Source organism: Anser cygnoides, chromosome 6 (genome assembly GCF_040182565.1).
Source record: "Anser cygnoides isolate HZ-2024a breed goose chromosome 6, Taihu_goose_T2T_genome, whole genome shotgun sequence".
In the NCBI taxonomy this organism is placed as follows: domain Eukaryota; kingdom Metazoa; phylum Chordata; class Aves; order Anseriformes; family Anatidae; genus Anser; species Anser cygnoides.
The window spans coordinates 6,843,489-6,869,960 of record NC_089878.1 but is presented as its reverse complement, the minus strand read 5'-3'; the positions used below and the strand labels follow the sequence as shown (position 1 = coordinate 6,869,960).

The 26,472-nt window shown below is 37.0% G+C and overlaps 1 protein-coding gene across 3 annotated transcripts in view; it reads right to left on the bottom strand.

Annotated features, from left to right (window-relative positions):
- CALCRL (calcitonin receptor like receptor) overlaps positions 1-26,472 on the bottom strand; it is a 61,807-nt gene that overhangs the window by 23,442 nt on the left and 11,893 nt on the right. For all 3 annotated transcript variants that reach the window (XM_048058322.2, XM_048058321.2, XM_066999697.1), the window contains 4 exons: positions 3,929-4,028; positions 3,333-3,477; positions 1,938-2,048; positions 879-991 (listed from right to left, as the gene is read on the bottom strand). In XM_048058322.2, the coding sequence (XP_047914279.1) occupies positions 879-991; positions 1,938-2,048; positions 3,333-3,477; positions 3,929-3,979 (420 nt within the window). In that variant the 5' untranslated portion in view covers positions 3,980-4,028. The remainder of the gene's footprint in view (positions 1-878; positions 992-1,937; positions 2,049-3,332; positions 3,478-3,928; positions 4,029-26,472) is intronic.

Below are 26,472 nucleotides of genomic sequence, written 5' to 3'. Positions count from 1 at the left end.
TAAACTACAGTCTATAAAAGTGCCATCTATATAGATACCCACAAAAATAAGTGTGCACGCAGTCTACCTTTGATACATAGGAAAAAAAAAAAACCTCACAATGCATGTTTTTTCCATTTGTGTGGGCAGCTTAGTAATTCAAAAACTGAAAAAAAAATTGCTCTTGTGAGCCAGGACACAAGACATTCACAGGGAAAGGGCCACAAGGGAAAGCAAACCCTAGCTAACACTTCTTATCATTTACTAACCTTTGGCCTCCAAAAATCCTGCGGTCAATCCACTCAACTACAGCTTGCCTACACTTTTGTAAAACAGAAAATATTAGCTCTGCTTTTCATATTACATTGGAAAATAAACAAAATTAAAAAAAAAAAATAAAAAATCCCAGTTCTTCTTAATGCTGCCTGGAAGATGTAGTAAGTCCAAATAAAACTGTTGTGGACCTGCTGAAAATCTCTGCCACTATGAGTTAATTGGATAAACCCATGCACTCAGCAGGTCTTCCAGAGAAGTGCAAATGTCCTGCAGTTCTGCTGAGCTTGTACCCTACTTCAAAATTACAGAGCAAAATGTAACAGATGTTCTTTTAAGGAGTACATTTTGCTTACCGGTAGGTGACTGTGGATGACATAGACAAGTACTAGTACGCATTTAAAATACCCACAAACAAAAATGATAACATACTAATCAAGCAGTTAAAGTCAGCTGTGAAAGCCTTTTTTTTTTTTTTGTCTGCTTAGAACAATTCATCATTTTTATTCAGCATGTTTTCTCTTATTGCATTTTGATGTTACATTAACTCTGCTGCCTAATTTTTGAGATGTTAAATTTTTCAGACCAGTTTCTTAACTGGTGACATGCATTTGTTCATTTCCTACCTTCACTTTTTCATGCGTATAGATATTACACTGGGTGTAGTTTGTCCACGTCCTGTTGCTTTCTGGGTGTCTAAACCAGTTCCCACTTGGATCACAGATCTTCGTCACTTTTTCTACAGCCAAAGTAGTTGGAAAGAAAAACAAAAAAAGAAAAACAAGACAAAAACACAACAGTCAGCACTGAAGTTCTACTTCCTGATGCCTCGTATTTCACGAAAAAAGATTGGCAAACAAATGACAGCTTTATTAATATGACTAGAGAGACACTGCTTGTTACTACGAATTCTGAGAAACTAGAGGCCATTGCTTTTGCTTGGCAAGGGCAACTGATGATGTGTTCTTCTTAAGAAAACAAATAGATTTTCCTCTTCCAATCCAGTTAAGTATCAAAATATATGAAACTGATGCAGAACTACCAGATGAAGTGACAGGAATGGCTTCTTTAACATCTAAGACATAAACTGATGTCTGACATCCTACCACTGTAAATTAGGATTGGACAGGCAGGAAAGTATCAACAGAGAAACTGCTCAAGAACCAGACTGAAAAATTTCCGGAACTGTATAATGATTTCTACCTAATCAAATGAAGAGAGGCATCAAAAGACCTTGGGAAATACTAAATGCAGTAGAAGCAGACAAGAGTTGACATCTATGACATTTTCCACATGCTCACAAAAGCAAAGTTAAGCTTACAGAAATAGGAAAAGATTCATTTGGAGAAACTCTTCTTGACTTCAACAGCTAAACTGAGGTAGAATAAATAATGTTTCTGCTTATCTCTCAGAGGGAAAACCTCGTCTCTATGAAGAAAGAGCTGTCATCTAAATTCTATTTGTATTTCCTCACCTGCAGAATCCTACTAAGGCACATTTCAAAACAAAACAAAACAAAAACAACAACAAAACCCACTAACTTGCCAATATTCTATGTGATAGAGGGAAAGTACAGATAACGGATTTGGAGTTAGTTAAATTCTAGTACATTAGTGACTTGAGTGGAGCAAAAAGTAGGCTTTTTATTAAGCAATGTGTTGATGCAGAAGCCCATGCACACTTACCTGATGGATTGAAATCCTGAAAGTAGTCAGGACAACGCTGTACTGACACAGTTCCTGCAGCAACATCACTCCAGCACAACCAGCCATCCCATGTCCTGTTACAGTAAGGACCTACGAACAAGTGGACACCCGATAACAAACTAACAACCCTCCTTTCACAAGTAAGATATCTTTTGAAAGATAAGTCTTTCAAAAGTAAGATATAGCACTGCATATGTCAAGTTTCTCACTTGCAGCAATGAGTTTTCTTCATAAAGAAAAAAAAGCAAACAAAATTTAGCAACAGTTAATTATAACTTCATGTAATAGAAACAGCTTCTTACGTATATATTTCTTTGAACATGTTTTAGAATACATCATCATTTACCTCATCAGATTTAGAGCATGGTAGGGTAACATTCTTTGGGCAAAGCAAAATGCATCAATTCAGACTGAATAATGCACATGAACAAAGAGCCTTAAATTTGCAAAGACCATTTTACTGAATGTATTTACATTTTGGATGTACATCAAGCTTCTATATATGTGTTTATTAGCTCATGGAAAACACACTGGTATCCTAGAAGCCATCAGAAAGCCCACATGGGAGGCAGCCACAGTTCCTTATTCTCAGATAGAACTGAGCCTGCAGATACTTCTCTAACTGCTCCAGGACAGGGATGTCAGAGAGTCCTTGTTCTGGAGCCCATTTCAATGCCTCACTGCACTCACACAGATTTTTAATATCTATATGTAGGCATGCAGAATGACTGACCTACAGATCTGAAAATATTTTTGTATTTTCCTTCAGTTTTCTATTCAAGACATAATAACATATTCTCCCTGCCCCCTAAACTATCTCAAATGATGCGTATTTCAAACATCACATAGTTCCCCTTCTTCTTATCTAGAGATTTTCCCACTTGTCCAGATCCTTTTAAACTCGTGGTGCCCTGGGCTGGACATAAACTTACACTGTCATACTCGTATCCATTTCTGACCTCCAGACATTGCTTTTCTACAAAGAAACATTTCAGAAGAGAAAAATACGCTGTGTAATTATCTCTTTCCCCCCCTAAACCATTCAATGCTTTCAGAAGTTATAAAGTTGGAAATGATTTCCATTTTTTTAATCTGGATATCTGTTTAAATTATCATTTTCTAATGTCATCAGAAATAAAAGTTTTGTGCTATTTACCATATAGTGGATGTAATTCAATGGGCATTACATGCACTGTAATACACAGTGTTACTGTGAGTTCCAAAATGATGTTTCTAAAATATGGTATGAATAGAACCTGAAAAAATTGTTACCAATATAAGCAATGACTAATATAACAAAAGGAGCCTGGATTACTTTCGTTATATCTATCGACCACCTCCCTCTGGAAAACCTTATAAGAAAATAAACTCTACCTTCTTTCCTATGAATGGGATCTTGCATGATTTTCTGGTAGCATTCATACTGTGCTGTCATAATTTTATTCCGTGTAACACTCAGTTGAACGAAGTCGTCTGTCATATTCTGATGCCCCTCAGCTGGTATGGCAGTGGCAAAAAACTAGGAAGAATAAGACTTATTTTTAGCAAGTCACTTTTAAATGTATTTTTAATGAATTTGGATCTACTACTCACATAAAAACTGATACAAGTTTCTTTAACTTCAATCACTTTAAATATTATATTTTGAATATTATCTTACTGAAGGAAAGTGATCTTACATCTTACTACTGATGATCTGATTTTGTAGTTTTCTGGCTGATATAGGCATGTCAACTGTTACCATAAACTTCTCTGCTAGCAAAAGATATGCTGGGTTCAACAGAGGTAATTACTGTTTGTTAGCATAGGAAATAAATGGAGGATATAAGGCAGTAAAGATCCTGCTTTGTGGAAACTATATTTGAACTTATTAGCTTTTAGAAAATAGCAATTTCTCTGGTGTTCTGTACACACCTGGATTACACACAAACTGGAATTCATTAAAAAAAGAAAAAAAAGATAAAACTCACCATAGTAACCAAGAGGAAGAACAGCAAAAATGTTATCCAGTTTTTTGTCATTTTTGTATTTGGTGCAGTGTATTTTATGTTGCAATCAAATGAACTCAAACTGCAATGTAAAAAACAGGAAAAAAAAGTAGTAAATAACAAAAGCCAAAACTGATAAAAGACTTGATATTTTCTTTCTGCATTAGAACAAATCAATGGAAGTCCACTGAATTTTATTCTCACATGGTGCCATGTGATATACATGGAGATGTACAATATGATGTGAAGAAAATGCCCTCAATTCACCAGTAGCAAATTCCAGCAGCCAAGTTTTTGCTGCACCAACACCTCCATCTCTCACAGGGGAGGCAGGAAGGGCCATCCATTGCTTCAGCTAACACCACTTCTCTGGAGGATTTGTCCCAGTTGGGAAGCTGGTACCCACTCTGACAAATAGGTGGCAATTAACAGCTTTCAAAGGCCAAGATCTGAGTTGGCTCCTTGACATCTCTGCTTCGGGCAACTAGACCATGCTGCAGTTCAGTTTACTCTAAAGTAGACTTAGATTTACACACACACACACACACACAATTATTTCCTATTCTCTTCATACCAGCTGATTTTTAGCTTTGCCATTTCTGGAAGAACAGATCTAGTAAGTAGACGCTTTAACTGAAAGTCACAACCTTGTAAGGATAAAAAAGGGTAAGAGATAGTTGTAAGCTGTAAAATAGTTTCTGTATATGCAGTAGCTGTAAAATATATAGATAACAGAACGATTCAAAAAAGCTGTAATTATCTGACAGCACAAACTATTCTAGAATTTGATTCTTGAAGTGTGCAATGCACCTAAAGCAAAAAATATACAAAATGATTTCTTAAGCACCTTGACCACCTGTTTTGCAATAGAATAAGTAATAGAAGAATAGAATTCTGAGTAATATCACGAACAGCATTTTGTGCTAAATTTAGCTATTTAGCACGAACAGGCTATACACGCTACAAAATATGAGATCACTTGTTTATTGTAAAACTTGATGAAAATACAAGAAGCCTGTTGTAAAATCAATTACTGTTGTACCTGTTTAACCCAGAGTAAAAGTGTATCAGTAATCTTTCTCTATTTTTACCACTGGCATGCAATCCTCTAACACTGATTGCTGGAAATTGCTCAGGTAATTCAGCAAGACGCTGAAATTCAAATATGCTGTTCTGAAGGTTCTTAAAACACTAGAACACAGACCAACTGACATACATGAAATATATTCACAATGCACTCTAATAGTTCTTCAGAAAATCCATATTTGATGAGAACTACAGTGAATTGATTATTGCAAAAATCACTATCTGACACATACAGAATGGCAACTTTTGTAGTGTTTATTACTAAAGACATTGGTAATAAAAACAATCTAAATATCCATGTGCAATGACTAAGGATTGACTGAATACAAAACATAAATGAAGACATCGTAACTAGAAAGAGGCAATATGATTTCAATTCTGCATGACAACAGAGGGCAGGGGTGCATAAATTTAAATTTGTTACAATCCTTTAGTCAATTTTAGTTGTGCCTAATTACCTAGTGGGGAAAGAAAAGAAAAAAAAAAAAGCACTGGCCTTCTAAGGAAGTCAGAATTATCTACTTGGATATAAAGTAATGGAATAATCTTCTCTCTCTCTCTCTCCAATGTATGCCAAAGCACATCTGCATAGGGTTAAAAGCCATACATGATGTGAGCAGAACAAGGAAAGAGAGGAATCAAGTAGAAAATAGCATCCTTAATTTAATATTTGTTTTTCTACTTGCATACAAAGAAGTTAGAAATAATTTTCTCTACAATAGTTCCAAAAATCCTTCTGCTAAAAGGAATGTTGGATGGCAAATTTAAAATAAAGATTCAAATATTGCCCTCACTTAACCTTGCTTATTTTTATTTATCTAAAAGATATAATATCATAGAAGCAATGGCAGAATTCATCTGCTTCACTTCACAGCCCATGATCATTTCAATTTCACAGTATCAGAAGTCATCCTGTAGCCTGGTTCCTTTAAGGGTCTGAATCTTTTCTTATCTAGTGGTTTTGTAGACATTTCCTATCAAGTATTCCAGTATCCAGCATTAAATTATTAATTTTTCCCAGGAGATAAAAGATTAAGTCAAGTCTATAATTCACTCAATGCTTTCCACTCAGTCCACACAGTTACTAACTGCAAAGCCAAAAACTTATACATAGACAAAAAAAATCCTCTTCCCGAACATCACTACTTTTGGATTTAATTACAAAATGCAGGGTGAAGGTCATTCAGATGCCTATTTGGACTTCAGCAAACCATTTCTTGCATCATCAGATGAATTCATTCACTCAAAATCTATTCCAGTTGGTTTGGACAAGAACTTGTACAGGAAGATAAAACACTTTCTTAGGAATGGCCAGCAGCATGCTCAGTTCATTGACTGAGGTAGCAAGCCAGCACTCCAGAGAAAGTAAGGCTGCTTTTATTAATCGTCTGTTCTGATGAGCTGAAAACCAAACACAATTCTTGGAGTGTTCTCTGCCTCTCCCAGCTGGGAAGTAGGAGATGCACAAGGCAAGGAAATTGACAGTAAATGAGAGACGTTGTCAGGTTTCTTTACACAATAATGCTTCCCCAGTTGTTATTAAACATCTTTGACAACTCTACTGCAGGGATAAGAGGACGTCTTTATTGGACCGAGATTAATTTGAGTGTAATGAAAGTTAACTTGAGGGAAAAGATGGTAGAGGCTTATTCAGAATCCCCCAGTGCCACTCAGACAGTGGGGATCCAAACAAAAGCCATCAGGATTGTGATTTACATGATAGGTGTTGAAGGAAACTGTAAGCCAGTGGGGACACACTAGGACAGTTCTGCCTTACTGATTTTCCCAGTAAAACACAATGTCAGTAGGAAGAGAATGGCGAATCTCAATAGCAAATCAGATCTTCAAAATCTCATTTTTGTTTTTAGTGTGTGCTGTACTGAACACCAAGACAGCTGAAAAACAACAGAAAACCAACCAACCAAAGACAAAAACAAAACCACAACTCAGCAACCTTGAACTGCCTGCTTTTTGTCTTGATTGCATTCTCCATTGCCCAAATTAATGATACTCCACAGGCCCGTGCAATGTTTCTCACTGATAGCAGTGACATCTACTGAAGAAGAATGAATTCAAAAGGAACTGCAAGCTGAACTTAGCCAAAAAAGTCACTGGTGTAGCTTTAACAGATGTTCACATTTCTCTTCCTCCTGCTTTCTCTACAGAGCCATCCATCCTGTCTCATCAGCTGTTTCTACTTTTAACCTTTTCCCATCCTCCCAAGAATAAATGTTGCCCTTGCTGAGCTCCAGACACTTCCCATTTCAATGACAAGCCAAAAGGGTAAAAAAAAAAATTAAAAATAAAAAGTGGAAAAATACTGTTTTGAACTTCAATCACTTGACCACATTTAATGCATCAAGAAAAACCTCAGGCTTCTACCTAAGGCAGTTACCCTTAAACTTGACCTGAAGTCAGAGTGCAGCTCCGTATGGGTGGCATGGGAGGGAGAGCCTTACACTTATACAATGATGTATACTTACATCCTTGCAGGCACCTTCATTCACATGCACAAACTTATTTCACTAATCGTCTGGTCATCTTTGATTCACCCAAGAAAAGAAAACATTTCCAATATAAATCACATTAGCTTGCAGCAATGTTATAATCTTGCAACACTGAAGTTGAACGTGCATATATAGATGTATATCCTTCCTCTCTGGCATAAAGCAGGGATCAGAATGGCCGTTTTCTTAACAAAAAACAAACAAACAAACAACAACAAAAAAAAACACCTCTTCCTGTTATTCTAGCACTCCCTGATTTTGTCTGGTTGGACTCCCTCTCAGATACAGGCTATTTTGATGCAGGCTATTTTGTTATTTCTGATTCTTTTCAAAGAGGGGCATGTAATTCAAAGCACGTCAAACCCCAGGCAAGGTTTGGTTGTTTTAGTCCAAGGTACAGGCAAAAAAAAAAAAAAAAAAAGTTGTAAAATGCCCAACCCTTTCCAAACATCCTTGATTTGAATTGCTGCCTTACACTGTTAGAAAAATCCAGTGGTCTCCAATGGAACTAAAGCGTCATTTGCACCTCCATTCACATAAATCTTGAGAGAAAAACTGCCCATTAAGGGACAGATTCTCTTTCAAGAATAAGGGCTTCTGCTCACCAAATTCATTTAGTCCTGGAAGTGGACTAAACATCTCCACACTTACAAAGAGACCAATCCAGGGCAATTTGGAAATCTCCCTAATCAGGTAAAATGCTCTTCTGATTTCTGAGGGAACCACTTCTGCCAAGATTTGGACCAAACTGCTCTGATGGTATGACAAAACATCTCACAGCTGTGTGTGGGAATTTCTCTATCCTCCTAATAATTACGGGGTTAATAAGGCTCAAGACTAATAGTTACAGAACAAATCTACCAAACTCTGGGTAACACGGTTTCATGACATTAGAATTCCCTGCTCACCACCACTATGAACTAAGACCAAGTATCAGCACTTGCAGACTCCTAAAACCAGTGAGACAGGAGATGAAAGAAGTGTGATTTTCCCTGACAAGACTTTACAGTACAGAAGCACTAGTTCTTCACAGCTTCCAAGAAACCTCACTGCATAAAAACATAAAAAAAAAATGCTCCTCATACCATTTTCAGCTCCTTAGGAGTACTAGAATAGATCGCTGTGTGTACCACTGACTGGTAGCAAACAGCAGCATGAAGATAGAATAGTGCAAAGAGCTTGCCTGAGAAATGCAAAGGGATAAACTGAGATCTCCTCCTGCACTGCAGAAGAAAGATGCTTACAGTCCTCTTGAAGGCCTCCACAAGTGAACCAGTAATTATGAAAAGATGTGCAATATTCATATCACCACTGTGAAAAATACTATAGGAAATAAACCAAAAGTACCACACGCCCAGTTTCTTTCAGTATTTCATTCTCCAAACCCACAGCACTGCTCACCATGCATGGAGATATTATATAAAATACCACATCTGTTGTTCTGCGCACAAACTTTCCTTCCTCCTTATACCTTCCTTTCTAGTAGCTTTGCCCATGGAGCAGCTGTGGCACAACAGTATTTACTCTCTTCTCGGGGATTATAAATTAAAATAAATGGAGAAGAAACAGAGGAGCACCTCATTTTTAGTGTTTTATTATCTTAGACCAACTTCATCATGCATTAAGTGGTAGTTTAGCTCAGTATGAGAAAACACTGGCTGCTTATTTCCTAGGCCACGTTATGTGTGTTTCAAGATCTCCTGCTTACTGCAAGTAGAAAATTAGGTCTAGTTCCCAAAGATGTTTCACATCATTTATTCTATTAGCATGCAGATTGTTTGTTCATTTGTTTTTCCATCACTCTAGTAGCTTGCCAGAGGCCTTGCAGAGATTGCAGAACCATCTGTAGATAAGATTACGTGGATTAAATTACTTCTGTGTACTTTTTCCCATTAATAGCTTTTGGCTACCATTCAGCTAAATTTTGTCTCCTACATCAACGGACACTACTAGCAGTTATTGACAACACTCTTGGTCATTTCTAATAAAACCTAAAATCATAAGAACCAATCACAAAGGGATGGTGGTGTTAGTTTTTTGGTGTGGTGGAAAGACATGACTCACTATTTTGTAACACTTTTCCTCCTCTGTTCAGTTCAGAGGTTTGGGTGACATTTTAAATTATCTGGAGAAGAAACACAAGCTATAGAGGTCCAGTTAAGAAACCAACCCAACCCAACGAACAACCACCACAAAAAGAAAAAAAAAATTATTTCACCTCAACAAAACCCTCAGAATAAGGGTTTGGAGGAGAAATCCTCCACAAGGTTCTTCCCCTGGACTATTCAGCAATTTCTGCTTTTGGGCGATATTACTACTGTCTGCATAGCAGAGAAATACAAAGCCATTCCTCCTTGCTCTTACATTGACAGGTCTTCTCTTGGCCTCTGTACTTTCAATGCCTGTTCTCTAAATTACGAAGGCTCTACCTTCCCCTTTCAAACATGTTGAACTTTCTGTTGACTTAAGAACATACACAGCCAGCAGTAGGAAATGCTGCAATTGCATGTGGAAGACAGACAACAACTCAATTGAGGATTAACTGAGTTACAATTTAGCAGTATCATTTACAAGATATTTAATTGTGTCAAATAAATGCATATATGAATGTTAGAAATACCAAAGCAAAGTAATATTATCTAAGATAAGCAAGAGAGACAGAACTCCACAGTTCCAAAATCATTTCACAGAGTTTTCTTGGCTCTAATATTTTCTGCCAATAGTACTCATTATTTTATCTTCTAAATAGAAAGCTCTATCAGAGTTCAACAGCAAAATATAATGTAACTTCCTTATTTCTAGCCTAAAAGGAGATAGCAAGAGCTGTCAGCTAACATAAAATAACCTTTACTGTAGAAATCAGTTCCCCGGTACCACTTTTCTTTACATATTTTATCAAAACACAACAAATAACTTAGGATAATATTTCCCCCATTAGTTACGGTTTTAAAATGATAGGGTTTCTCATGGTTGGTTTTTGTTTTACAGTTCCTGTCTTATACAGTAATACTAGCACCCCAAATGCTTTCCTTCTTGAGTTGTTAAATAAGGGCAATGAAAATTTGGGTAAATAAATGTTTAGCAACAGACTGACATTGAGGTTCTAGAGCTTATTCCCTGGGATCCAGCTCTGATTTCCAACATTTTATAGTTACTAGTGCCTTCAGATTTTTCTGTGAGTGCTATTTGTCTATCACTCTGTTGAAGAACTTGTTGTGCTCACTTTACAAGCTTAACCCTTTTCACCCCATAGCCCAATCCCAAACTGTGCCTTGATTTCTAAAGTCCTTCAACGTAGCCATGTATGCTACTAGGCATAATTCACATTTTGTTCAATATTCTCCATCCGTGATGCTTAAATCCTTTAGCATTCATACAACTGTGAAGAAACTTAGAAAGAAGGTTGCTCTGTTGAATAAAGTTACCTGCAAAATGCTAGAGTGGTCAGTATCAAATGCTGTAGGAAAGATTATTATTGGAAATGAGGATGAAAAGGGAATAATGACAGATTAAATTCCAAGAGCTGATTGATTAGGATGATTAGTGGTGGTACTTTTTTTTTTTTTCTACTAGAGTAATTTGCTGGTATATTATCTTAAAAACTTCATTTAAAATATATTCAGTAAGCTTTCTTAAGATTTCTCTTTCTCCAAAGCAATTGCTGTGTTGTGACAAGGATGTTTCAATTAACATGTTAGTTTTAATAGAAGGGGATTGCTTGCGACGTTTTCTCTTTTCTGCGGATCTAACAATATCAAAAAGTTGGAGAGCTCCCGCAGTCTTCTTATTAGGTATATTTGAATGCCTCATTACCCTTTTGCCACTTGCCAATCTGTATTTTCTCCTGTGTTCAACAACAAAAACTAAAAACCTAATTGAAACTGGAAAAAGATATTCACAGACACACGCAGCAAAACCTCATTTGCTATACCCCAAAATTCAGAGGGACATGTTACTAATGTGACCCCAAACCCAGTCAATTACACAGTATAGCCAACATCATGAGGATGTCACTGGAGTTACTGAATCTTCCTGCCCAGGCCCTATGAAAATCAGAGAATGTCATAGGATAACTCAAACTGGAAAGGATCCACAGGGATCACTGAGTCTAAGTCCTGTCGCTGCACTCCAGCTGCATATTCAAATAGAGAAGCCGTAAAGTTTTCAGCAGAGGCCTTCATCAAGTATTTTGTTCCAAAGGCTCCCTCTCTCTTCCTGTCTCCCTCTACAGCTCCTTCTGGCATGAATATGGCAAGGATTTGGACCAGGGAACACCAACACTCACACAGCTGCTACAGCGAGGCCAAGTTTCCACAGTTATTTCAGAGTGCGGGCACAGCCCTTAGCTGAGAGCATACAGAGACTGAGGACCTTTTTTCTGTGACCATCAGAACTGTGAACCTTAACCATGTGTGCCAAACAAAAATGTTTTCCACCTTGCTTTCCTCTCAGCTCACGCCTGCTGACATGAATAACAAAAGAGTAACCCATAAAACATCCCATGTGGTTCAGCAGCATTGCAAGTGGGAAGGGCATACAATGGGAATTTTATCCTGAAGCACCCACTCTGAAGCAGAGGGTCTCTCTGCTTGCTTCCTTCCTTTCCTCTCCGATCTCTCACACTCTGCTCCCTCTTTCCTCCATCTACTAACTGGGAAAGGCAGGGGGATTTATTTCCAAGAAGGAACTTTTCATAAGAATATAGTTACAAGATGAAATTATGTAGGTGAAAAATACTATATTGACCTCTCTGCTCCTAAGATTTTTCCACCTCCAAACAAAATCAGTGAACTAAAACAATGGCAGCATGAATTCATGACTTCATCAAATAGACCTTAAAACACTTGTATAAAAACCCTTGCTCAGATGTTTAAAGTTCTTTTTTTTTTTTCCAGACACTGCTTGTTCAAGAGTGCAGAGCGAACTGCTGCTCTGTGCATGTCTTGCAGTCACTATTTTTATTTGAATGACTCTGCTCAATGCTGCTTACCAAGTAATGACCCAAAAGGGAACCAAAGGTTTCTTTGTGAAAATGATTACAGCATGAAGTCATTTTCTCAACTGGCCCCCTTTAGAAAATTTTCTGTGTGTCTGTGTGTTACTTCTTCATTGAAACATGTTAATTTTACAGGAACAATATTTCTACAGTTCAAAGAATTTTCTCAAGGTCAGAACAAGGCAATGGGAAAGGGGGAATGGGTTAACCAAAGTGCATCATGACTTCTGTTTGTCCCAAGCTTACTGCTCAGGCTTTTTCTCACTGGCTCCGACCCAATTTGTTAATTAATTGTGTTCATGTGAAACTCACAGGTTTTAAATCAGAGTTCTTCCTAGATTCACATTTAGAAATGTGAACATTTACATATAAATATACACAAAAACACTCTCATTCAGTTCTAAATTTACTTTGATAATGTTTTCCAATATGATTTTTAATGAAATTACTAATTTTTAGGTGGACCATGCCACTTCAATAACTCAGAGCAGGATGGAGAAGTAGCAGGTGGCCAGGAAAGGGAACTGCTTACGCCAGCATAAACACAGTGCTGCTGCAACCACTGCATCAGGACCAGCGTCCTAACTTTGGGTTCACCTCTGGTCAGTCAATTGAACAGAAGTGACAAAGCAAACAGAGGTAAACTCTCAAAGGAAATGTCTGAAGCGCTATGGTCTTTTGATTTTGTGTTGAATTTTTTTTTAATAAAACAAACAAACAACAACAACAAAAAACATAATATGAAAAACTAAAATATCCCCAAAGTATTCATCTTTTAACCAGTACTAATTGGTCTCACTAGAAATGAATTTTCAGATGGAAGTTCATACCAAACACTGGCATTTTCTCTCACAGGCTATTTCTGATGCATTTACTATACCAAAAAAAAGTTCAGGCAAATTTACAGCAATTTTAGAAAAATTCAGCTTGGCATACATATTCAAAACAAAATAAACGACCAGCTACTTCAAAGCCTTTACCAGGTCAACCTAAGTCACCACAGTTCAGAACATTTCCTCTTAAATTTAAAATTTCACATGCCAGAAGTCAGGAGTGCAAGATCTGGTATATTTCAGCCTTTGAATATTAGACATTACAAGTTATATTATGTTAAATTATCAAAACTATTAATCTGTCCTGTAGCAAAAGCCAAGAACAAGCAACAGCCAAAAACAACCTTCTGAATTCTAGTGGTCTGAAGCCTGTCTCCTTTCCTTTTTAATTACCTACAGTTATTTCCTATCTTTATTATATTTTTTTTTCTTTCTGTTGTATTCCTCAAATGGCATTTGATCAACAACTCAATTGGACTCATACAGAGCGTGTTAGCCATAAAGAAGATTGCAAGACTCAAAAACGTTAAAAAACAGAAGTAGTTAATCCCAATAATACGGAAAGAAATTACCTTCCACATATTTTTTAGAAGTTTATAGCACTGAATAATGATTCCTAGCTGCATATCCATATAAGCAGGGTCTTGAGACCTGCACTGCCTTAGTCTTGACTTCTAAAATCAAGTCCTATACTCTACATGGAGAAGAGTCAAGGCTTGCAAATGACAGAAAAGAATGGAGGCGCATACTCAAAGGACAGATTAAGAACACAGCAATGTCAAAACTTTTAACTTTACATCTATAACCGCAGCTTTTCTTTTTTTCTCTCTCTCCACATTCTCCTCACAGACCAGCTGCAGAAATCACCTTAACATAGCCATAAAGCAGAAGGAGCGAAAAAGGTTTTTTTTAACCCCCTACACACAATTCCTTCAAGTGAAGGCATGTACCAAGATATTGCTATAGCCAATCATACTTTACAGGCAATTTTCCGCCAATCTGAGTTAACATTACTGTTGACAAAGAGAGGAAAATATCACCCACCAGTGATTTAAAGTCTTCTAAATGGGAATTCCCTTCAGCTTCATCCACACCCTACCACACCCAGAGGAATAAGCACAACTCCAACACGGATTCAAGCTTCTCAGAGTAAAGAAACACTTGTTTTGCTAGAGTTACTGTCAGTTTAGAATTGAATTACAGGATCTTAGTAATTAACTAATCACCTTAACAAAATGAGAACTGAGATCCTTTAAACTGCTACCAAGTGACTACACTAACTTCTCTTATGGTATTTACCCAATGTATTTTCCATTCCAATTTGAAAGCACATGTGGAGAACAACATAGAACAACTGGCAGCAACGTAAATTCGAGTCTCAGAAGTTTTCAGTCCCCTACATAGCAGTGATGACCATCTGGACAGCTAGAGTCAAATTCAATCAACCAGAACATATTTACATGGCTATCTTTATCAATTATCTTTGACACTGTGCACTTAGTTTTATACAAGTAATTCCTCTTTTTCATGAGGTCAGTGTATCAGTCTGAATATGGACAGTAGAAATTATCTTCACCACTGACTGAAATAATGTTTGTGTCTTTTCTGAAATACCACTTAGATTTCTTCCACCTGAAAGGGTATACAGCAGTACTTACCTGAAAGAACTAAGACACTAGCCCTTTTTGAATTTTCATATTTGTCCATCAATTTTCTTGTACAAAGCCCTAGTTCTTCCTTTGAAATACCAGAGATTAACAACGGCTGGAATCCGAAAAATTAACTGGATGGGCCTGAGTCTAACTGGCCTTAAATTTGAGTTGACATCCTATTATGTTTTCATGCTGTTAACAGAAAGGTGATGCTGTGCCACTGAAAAATGCTACTTGAAGAGATTATGCTGCTGGGAAAGATGTTAATAAGTTTGAAATAGCAAAAGCAGTTGGCGTGTCATCTAACAATTTAGCTGGCATGCAGTCTGTAAGCCACATGCATATTTGATGGTCAAGCGCTGCACTAATTCACCTCCTCTGACTAAGAACTGCAAGGAAGGATGACCATTAATAGGAGTCCGGTATTAGTTCCATGGGCACGAAGCTTTGTATATTTTGTTCTTTTTTTTTTTTTTTTTTCCTGCGCATTCCATCTGTTTCACATAGCTGGATAGTAATGCTGCGGCAGCATGAAATGTATCACTGCACATTATCACATAAAATCCTCTGCTCTTTGTGAAGCACAGATTTTACAGACAGTGCCAGCTGCAATCTGTAGGAAGCAGTCTGAATGTTTCCATGAATTCAGTTAAAGATCATATGCTCAGGGTGTGGCCGTGGGAAAGACTAGTGTATCTTACACACAGTCCCTACAGTCCAATTAGTGTTCCTTTAATTACAAACAGACTTTTCCATATCCTTTTGCACTATTCCACCCTGACTTACCTGAACATGAACCAAAAAAAAAAAAACAATAAAATATTACATAAATTGGACACAATATCACAGTCTTGATAAATTTGAGTCTCACTCATACAAGGTATTTCTTGAGGATGAAACATTACGTTCCAATAAAACCTTACAAACACTATAGCTATTCATGCACAGCTATTCTGGTCATAAATTATACATAAATGTTATTTATATGCCATTTACACACTTCAGCACATTGTCTCCCCTTCAAATGTAAAAATAATAATAATATAAAGGCAGAAACGTGTCATGGAAATCTCAATTAAAGCTTGTCAAAACTGCAAGCAACTGAGAATCTCCATTGCGAGCACGGAAAATATTAGGTGGCTTTAATATAGGTGTGCATATTTTCTGCAAACTCACATCCTACATTTATTTCCCTGGAGAAGAAAAAAATCTACAAAATTCTGATACTGATTTCATTGTCCCCCATTAAAAAAAATAATAATTATAATCCTGGTGCAAATGAAACATGTGGAATTCTATGGGAAGCATCTATTAAAATTAAGACATTCAACTGAGTAATTCTACAGGCCAGTTCTTGCCATTGCTCTGCCAGTGTCTTAGATGCAATTGCAGGACTCACATTCAGTAAATTTACTAACTGGTTTTATTAGCAAAGTTTGGACTTCAGACTTTAAGGCATTACTTAATATTTCCCAGACCGAGGTACCAGAAGTCATTACGAAAAAACAATTTTTGCTTACATTTTTCTATTCCTTCCCCCACCTTTCAACATAATAAGACACCTTAAAAGGCTCATCCATTTCATGCACTTGCATTTTATGCAGAGGATCTGAACTTGCACCCATCCCTCTCAAAGCTGTATATATGTTTTTCCCTGTTCCAAAGGGCGTGCAAAACTTCTAATTCCTTTTACTGAGAAATTTTGTTCACAGCTGCTTGCTTGGCAGGGATTTGGGGGGGGGGGGGAGACAGTTTTCCAAGCAATGGGGAAAAACATTACAAAACTTTCAACATCAATGGCCTTGACATTGCTGGAGCCAATGGAAACGACATCACCCAACTGATTCCATGCAAGGGAACCATTCAGAAACAAACAAACAAACAGTCTCCTGCATTTATTTCCATTGGGGTAGCTTATACCAAGCTTCCTTTGGTGAAATGCAGATTTCTCCTGCATTGGCTTCCCCTTGCTGTTGATAGAGCAGGATATTTGCTGAAACCCAGCAGGTAATGAATATAATATTATGAATTAATCAGCAAAGAGAAAACACTGTTCTCTTTTGAAGCCATCTTTTTCTTCCAAGGAAGCCATCAAGTGCTTTATTGGTGACACAGATAATTGGGCCAAACACAGACACAAATTTTTTGTACTAATTCTTAACTAGATGCAAGTATTATTGGCCAGTGTATTCCTGAAGAGGTATATATTTTGCTGATACTGCAAGTATTTTTACAGAAATAAAAATGCTTGACTATTGCTCATTTTGCTATTACAAAGAACAAAACATTTCATGAGCTAACTTCTCACTTCCCTAACATCTCCAGGCTTCTCAAATGAAATCAGAACTTGCAGGAGTAACTTTTTTTTGTTTCTTTTCCTCCTTCCTCTCTCACCCTTCCCCACCCTCCCATATCCTAGTAAATTTTATAACTGCTCCGTGATGGCCTAATGCAGACAAACAAACCAGCCAACTTCTTTACAGAAGTTAAAAGCTGTTAGCAGCTGTTGTTACCCAGCTAGTCTCTCACATTTCATAAAACCATATTCTTAACCTTCTTTTGCTACACCCCCAAATCTTTACTGACTGTACAGCTAAAGAGTTGCCACACATCATTCCAAATCTAGTGGCATTTTAATGATGGCATTAATTATTCTGGATATCGTATAAATGTTTTATAGAGGAGGAAACAAACTTTTTTTGCTTTGTCTAAGCAAAGCATAAGATGGATTAGATAGACTTTGATCAAGAGCAACACTGACAAGTTTAGCTGCATTAGGTTTGTCCTATTATGCATATTCATTCCCTGGCTGCTCTTACCAGACAACTTCTAAGTTTGAAGTCAGTATTGATCTGTCTCATTACACCATTTTAGAAGGCTATGGAGAAGAGATATAAATATTTGGTAAGTGATTTTAAGTAACTGAGAACTTCAAGTCTGAGGTGGCCATCACCCAGAGATCTGAACTCTGAACCCTGGCTGGTCATTTTTAAGCATCAGGCATTACAAGGAGGATGGCCCCAAAACATCTGTTGAAAATCAGACTACCAAACTTATGGGAAAATTTAACTAATCCAAAAGTGGGAGCCAAAACAGCTACTGAACTATATAGTGCTACCGAATGTAGAATGATTACAGTACAAAAAAAAAAAAAAAAGTGGGTTCAGTTCTAAAAACAACATATTAAAAACCTTCAAAGCATGTAGTTTTTCCTTTAAGGTCACAGAGAGGCACCAAGAGAAAACATAAAGGGCAGATGAGAGTAAGGTAATTAAAAATACTGATCCTAAATCAGAGAATTGAGAGTTGGTTGCTAACTTCAGTAGGAATTCTGTGAAGGAATGGCTAAGCAACATCTGGCTCGTAATGACATAACTAATGTGCGAGGTATTTTAAGCAGTTAATGTCTGACAGACAGTCCTGGGAATCTCTGCGTCTTTCATCTGCTAACACAGATTTAATTTTTATTCTCTGTTGGAGAGAGTAGCAGTGAGGAGTGTTTAGAATCAGTCTACTGAAAATCTGTTCAGGCCATGCTTTGGACATTATTACCTCTGGTATCACTACAGACACCTCACAAGCTGAGTTTAAAGGAACACCTCCCAGAAGGGATTCCCAGCATTAAGTCACTTGAGTGAGAAAATCTACCTTAATGTTCTCTCTAAGAGACACGAAGCAGGTTTCCTGTACAGTAAAGGTACAGTCGTTACCTAAGGTGACCTCCTGTCCTGGCTCTACCTCTTTCTCATTTCTTGCAATGCATTCTAAACACTCGCCCTACAGACTGAATTGCATACGATAGCATTGTATTTGAACTACTGTGCCTAACTAGTTTGACCTGTTAAACATTTGCCAGAGCAAAAGAATGTTAGGAAAGGACAAGAACTGTAAAAATTTATTCTTACTTGAAATAGAACATATTTCCTGATTCAATATGTGAGAAATATTACAGTGTAAAATAGAATATAACTTACATTAAAATACTATGCGTAATACATGTAAGAGGTAGATATCCATGCTACACCACAAAAGATTCTTGAACTATTCATGAATCTGATAATTATCATTACTGAATATCAATTTAAAAAGCTGCAGACATAAGTTTTAAGACTTGATTTAGATTTTGAAGCACTCTCCCAGACTAACAGTAATTCTGAAAAACTTTACAGTCTTTCTGGTTGGGGAAATTTATTCATAATTGTCCTAATACACCAAGGATTTCTCAAATCTCTGCACTTAAAACAAAACAATAGAACTGAAAGGGTGTTAACTTCAGAAGCTAATTATAACTTTTTAAATACCAACACCGTTAACAATTCTACTGTCCAAACAATCCCTCTGGGACATTCACAACATGTGCTAGTGCAGTGGAAACAAACCTGCCTAGCTATTCATGATAATCTGCCCTTTTTAATTGAACTTCTAGAAAAGGAAAAAGTGAACACTGTATACAAATACTGCAGTAAGTGCGAAAGTATTACAAATCAAACAATTGGCCCTCATTTTGATTTTTCTACAAATTGCTAGTATCATAATCAGTCCCTAGTATTGACTCCACTTACATCAAGGTTGCAATCTGCAAGCACACATGTACAGCTACACACATGCTGCATCTTGCTGACCACTACTCATCACATGCACGTGTAATGAGAGAGATCAAGCCTGGAGACTGGGTTCACTTGCCTACCCGTAGGCTCCTAGACCCCTTTGAGATGACCTGAGGGTAAAGAGACAGTTGCCAAAGCTTTCCCCAGTGTCTCCGGAGCATCTTGCATGGAAGTAACCACTGCCTGGTTTGCCTCCAGGCAGTAGTAGGTGCCTGCGTACTGGGCAGTCACTTCCCACCCCAAACACATAACACCAGAAATCCTTCCCATATTACCAGCTTCCCTATGAACTGCTTAGCTGAAAGAGCAGAAGAAAAAAAAAAAAAAAAAAAAACCGCCCCAAAACCACAATGAAATTTGGAAGAAGCATAAAAAAAAAAAAATACACAGCATGTTTACATTTTGGGTTTCCTAGCAGTTTTGCTAAAGTCACTATGACATGTTCGGAGCAAAATCAAACAACCCAAAAACAAAGGTCATGTGAAAAGGCAGGGAGGGTCACACTTAAAAGCTGGATCACCTCCAGGGAGTGCAACGAAGGGGCAAATCAGTAAGCAAAATTTTCAGAGAAACCTCAACAAGCGCCAGAAAAGCCTTATGAAAATTTTGGGTGAGATTCCAACAAAAAGGTGGAATATCATCACGGCATGGTTGTAAGAAATGAGAAGACAGCTGAAGAAACATTGGAAACAACTTGTATAGTTTTCCAGCAACTGTAATCTATCAAAACAATCACTAGGGTAGATGAGAACTGCAGGCTGTGTTTAATTTATCCTGTTTATATAGACTTTTTTATTATTATTATTTTTAAAAAACATTGTATACCAGAAACACTGACAAATGCAGAAATATGGAGACACTTCTGCAGGAAACAGCTCCTCCCAGAGTTTAAGTGACCAAATTCAAGCAGTCTTAAAGTACAGAGAGGAGGTGGAGGAAAGGGCGGCATCCTTTTGCAGCAATGATTAGTTTTACTGCACTACCATTATCTGTTGAGGTTAGCAGCTTGCTTCTGGGATTGCAAATGACACTGCGGGGCTTTGCCAAACAGTCATAAAATGGCAGCTCTGAAGGTATTATCTTATAAAAGCTGTAGGCCAGTACCCTTCTCCATTTCCTAAAAGAGCTCAACAGAAATAGATTTTTGTAGAGACAATATTTGATGAAGAAATATATATTCAAGGAGAAGTGGCATACATTGCTGTAATAAGACCAGGCTGGAAATCCAGTTAGTCCCCTGAACAATTTGGAAATTCTCTCAGATAAAATATTTTCACCACAGAAAGGTCTAAGTAGATCTAGCATTAAGGGGGGAAAGAAAAAAAAAAAAAAAGAGGAAGCATTCACATTGCTGTCTAAGGTTTAAGAAGTTTTGCTCAAGGACTCTTCCATGGACCTTTGGTGACTGTTCAGCTGGAAATGAAGGACTCTAGAGACTTTTTGAAAGCAGTAAGAGATATCCTGAGTCCCAGCCAGCAGCCTAACAATGGAGCTTCCAACAGCCAAAACTGTGTGAATTGTATTACAAATATCATCCATTACTGCTCTGTGTGCTTATGGACCCTTCATATAATTGTAGTTTAACTATATAGTATTTTATTATGAAAGATGCTAAGCTCTATGTAGTAGACCTCTATAAAAATCCTACTGTGTAGTTCCCGTGTATTCCTTGGGAACGAACAAATAACCACGGCTGTAAAAAGACTATTTCATACATCACTCCCATATCACTTGCATTTCACATCTTACTAGTATAACACGAAAATTTCTTTATGATAACCTGCTCTAGGCTTAAAGACAAAAATAATTATTATTTTTTTAATAGCACCTGATTTATATTAAAACCTCATTGAGAAGCTATATATCTTCAATGTCTTCTATCATAAAATGGCTCAAGTGCATTTTTCTAAGCAACATCCTTTCCCTCCAACAGGACTGTGACATAGGTGGAGCTGATCACTGTGGGATTTGGATTAGTTTCTTGGCAGAAGTGGTTATGACGTACTTGCTGCTATATCCTAAGGTTTGTTAGATTCTTCATTCTAGCTGCAGCTACCACATCCTATGGGGATAACTAAGGAATTATTGCAGAAAACTGTTATCTGAGCTATAGATTTGAGAATTTTGTTCTTCAAAGGTGTGTTTTTGCTGCATTAGTTACATTTATCGCAAGGGCTGCAATGCTTCAATAACTTAGTTTTGCACATTATTTCTTATTTCTACTAAAAACTACGGAAGTAAGAAAGATGAGCTACTTAAGTTATAAAAATCTGAGATTTCTAAAGGCAAGTGTTAACACTCAACAATTTATTTCCCCTCAACTGAGCTGAGAGCTCTTTAGAACTGTGAAAACGTGTTTATAAGTCCTGTCATTTTTGGTATATCAGACAGTTAATTTTGATTGGGGTCTTTTGATTTAACTGCAGAGAAAGACATGTTGAGACAACTACAAATGTGAGTCTTCACACACTTAGGATTCTCCCTGTGCTATTTCTCTCCTCCCAGCTTGATTAGACATTCAGAATCCGCTGCTCAATGTTGTCATTTCTTCATTGCTACTCCCCTCAAGTGCTTCTGTGGTTGTCAGCTCTCTTGGCTCAGGAGAAACCTGGGTGCGATTATGACTCTTCCTTGCAAAGCTTCTTCACTACAGAAACTCTGACTATATTTCTTTTACTCTTCCCTATGCTCCACTGGCCCTTAATGCCATCACAAGGGAAAACAGCCTTTGAAGTGTAACTACCATGCTGAGGGTGTCAAAGATGATTAAAATGTAGAATACTAAATGATGACATAATTGGTCTAATTCTCTTCTCATCTTAGTGTAGAAAGGAGCAAGATTAGAGTAGCTGGTGAGAACTTATCCTGTCCTGAATAATGCAAGACACCCAAATGGTCACTGTACACAGGTTTTATTACTGTCCTTGGAGGACAAAAGCTGTAGAGTGTTAAAAAGCTTACTGTCTAGCTGGCAAACATGCGTTTTGTCATGATGACCTATGTATCACTTATGATCAAGTAAACTTTAGAAATATAAAAATAAAGTTAGGGAGCTGCTGTTGTTCGAGGCTTTAAACAAAACACAAACATGCTTTCCTTTCTGTGCTAATTCCAGGAGGAAAAGGAAGTCAACACAGTTAATAGCTGATAATTATAAAAAATACTATATTACTTTATATAGCCCAGAATATAGCTTGCACAAACACAAAAGATCTTTCCTTCAAGTGCTTTCAGTCACTGGCTTTTTCAAATGTCTGGATAATAATATACTATCATTGTTAACTAAATCTGTAGTCAGATAAAGGTATGTGAGCTTCAGAGTAATAAGTAAGTTCCTGAGACCATCAAGGATAAATTGCCTTTTTTTTTTTTTTTTAAATGCAAAACATTGCAAAAATAAATTCAGTTCCTTAAAGTGAAGCAAACTTCTTTTTCCACTTCAACAAGCACTGTGTGCAGGGTACGGACAGAAGCCAAAAGAAGGACACTAAAGCTCAGTGGCCTAGATCTGATTAAAGACGAGAAATCCTCCATTTACAGTGTAAAGGTTCCAGCTTAATTATACCTGTGAAATAGCTTTAAGTGTCTAAAATAAATGAAAAGCTCATGAGGCGTGTTACAAAAATGCAACAGCCCTGTGATATTCCGATCCCTGAAAACAACATGTCACTGCTAGCAAATCAAAAACATCTGTTTCCACACAACATTAATTGGTCTTATGAGCAATTTATTATGGAGCCAAACTTCTAAAAACCTAAGAAAAAAAATCATCAGGATTGGAGGAAAGGTGAGGGTGGGAGCTCGGTCCCAGTACGTGTAAACAAACTTGCACATTTTCTTTAGTCTACTGGAGCCTTCGCATGTTTGGCAGTTTTATAGCATTTCTCAAGATACAGCTACAGTTGCATTGTACTAATATACATAGAATATATGGTATGAATACTAAGACCATCAGCATTATGAAACTGCTTAAGCCAGTAAATTTCTAGTCCCTGTGTTATAAGAGTTATCTGACACCTAAAATTTATGAAAACTAAGCTACTTATTCACTTTGGTGCAATAGCCAGGAACTGATTCACAAATTAAGAGCAAAGCCAAATAAAAATGAAATTTCTTGCAAATACATAAACCATGTATTGCACATACCTAAACCAGCTGATCCCTAAGAAAAAACCATTAGCAGCAAGTCTTCTCTGACATGACTTATTTTGGAGGCACAAGGTTTTCATTATGTTGTTTTTACTGTAGCAAATCTGCACATCAAGGGGACAGAAAGATTCTGTATTATGCTAGGTGGCATGGGAGGGTGCTGAGGCTGAAGCCCAAGTATGAAGCCCAAGCCCAAGGAACCGATGAACATATTTAGTGCATCAAATAAGTAACAGCATAGCTGGCTAAGCTGTGTTGGCTTCTGTATAGTTAATGTTTTTCCAAGAGCAAGAAGGTTTCTCCCTATTCTTAACAGAGTACACATGGGCACAGTAATTTATCTAATAACTACAATTTTGAAACAAAATTTATTATTGTTTCCTGAACTGAGGATGACACAAAAATGTTAAAACAGGTCTGCACAGTGCAAAAACCACTAGCAATCTACCAAGAGCTGGATGTTCCCTTCCTTACTCACAGTGAATATAGTGAATATATTTTCATAAGTCTTTCACCTAACAGAGGAATTTGGGGAACATTACTCCAATATGCAAATAGTTCCTTGGAGCAGCTGCAACAGCACATAGGTGCTACAGAAGTACACTTTGCCCACGAAAACACATATAGCTAAGTGAAGATAAATTATAAAACAGCACTCATACATTTTTTGTCGCAAGTCATGCTGACCATTTTTTTTCCCCCTCATATTCATCACACTAGCAAATAATTTTTCATCCTAAAAAACAAATTGATCTAAGCATAAGTAATCATCAGACTGTATTTTAGGAGACTACGGATGCTAATGTCATAAATAACATTTATACCGTACTTATCTTACTAGTTTGCCTATTATAGAATTAATGAACTATTAATAGGACTTAGCATTGCAGAACATATATTTTGTGTGTCAAAAGTGTTGTTCTTTCAATGATTAAAGTTTACTGATTTTTATCAGTGAGAGATGAGAAACTGTTCCAGCAAGCTCAATCCTACTTCCTTGAAAACATAAACAAGAAATAGCACCAGCTGCTTGGCAGGGTTCTGCTAGAATGATAACATGGTCTCTGAGTGCTCTTGTTTAACCAATAGAGTTAATTACTGATGAATACTAACACAGCAATAACACTGACAACTGCATCACCTACACCATCTAGCAAAATAGCTGTTAGCTCACGGTGGGCACTACATTCATACTGGCATTTTCTAACGTTATTTCTGCATGTATTATACTTCTACAGTAATATTTGAGCAAAGTAGTTGATTGTCTAAAACTATGAAACATTAAAACTTAGCAAAGACTTGTTAGTAAAGAGAATTTGATATATTAATAACATGCAAATTCAGTATTAAATCTACCTGAAACTAAGCACATAAAAAAATCTTTTCTTAAACAGTAGCTACCCACTACCTTGGGTCAACCTTCAGTAGTGATTCAGAGAAAATAAATATGAAGAGAGAGTTCATTCTGCAAGTGGACTGCAATGCTGCCAAACTTCACATGAAATTAACAGTGTTGCTCATCAAAAATGACACCTATTTTTATTAGAACAGAGAATGATCAATTGCTTATTAAAAACATGAACATGAGAAAGAGACAAAGGAAATTCTTGCATAGCTATTTTATTGAGAAGACGAGGGAAAGAATAGAAAATAGCTAAAATTATGAAAGAAAAAAGTGACAAGGGAAGTACTGAGAAAGAGAAAAAAACAGCGCACACACACAAAAACACCAAAAACACCAAACCCCAACCACAAGTTCTGCTGTAACTATACAGTTGTATCCACTTTTTTTGGATAATGTTCCAGATTTGTGGGTCTGGAAATTTGGAAAGGAATCTCATGAGAACATGCTTTCTCATGATATTTTAGATACTCCCAGGTTATAAGCCTGCCAGAAATAATGCAAGAGCAGCCTTTTTCCATAATATTTTTGTTCTTTGATTCCAACTCCAGCAAAAGAGTAGGAACTGCAGAGGCGTGTGAACTTCAAAGAGTGATCAGCAATACAATTCTCTTTCCCTGTTCCTCACCAATGTGCAATAGGGTACAGCTTGGGTTTTGGAGAAAGCAAGAGAAGACTGATTTCATCTGAATCACTTTCTAGTTTTGAAAACATATTTGTTGATGTTATTTACAATAAACCACACCTGGCAGTAGTCTTGTTTCTACTTGTTTTGTTACCAAGTGGTTTTCTAATAAACATCAAGGATTTTTGTCCCCGTTCTTGAGCACTGTGTTGTGATATCACACACAGGATTCCTGCAGCTTACAGATATGACTGGTAAATAAAACAGGATGTTGTTGCAAAGATTACCTTTCTTAAACAAAACAAGAAAAAAAATGTTAATTCACTCAAATGCTGTGAAAAGGGATCTTCTGACAGTAACAATGATAATATGCTCGCTACATTTTGAATGAAACAAAACAAAACCACCCAATTTTGTATCAATTATCCCTCAAGGCTGGCTACAGAAAAAGAGGTAGTTACATCCCTGCAGTTGACCACATAACTAACATTTCCAGATCTGTATCTCGTAGTTCTTCAAAAGGCATGCAACCTGGAAATAGGTCTTCTGATAACCATGCTGTCTTGCTATCAGGATAAAGTAAATCAAAAAATCTACTGGAAGAAAGTGGTTTCTGGCTTAATGACCCTTTGCGCTGTCCATATAGGTTTGGTGGAGAAGGATTACTCT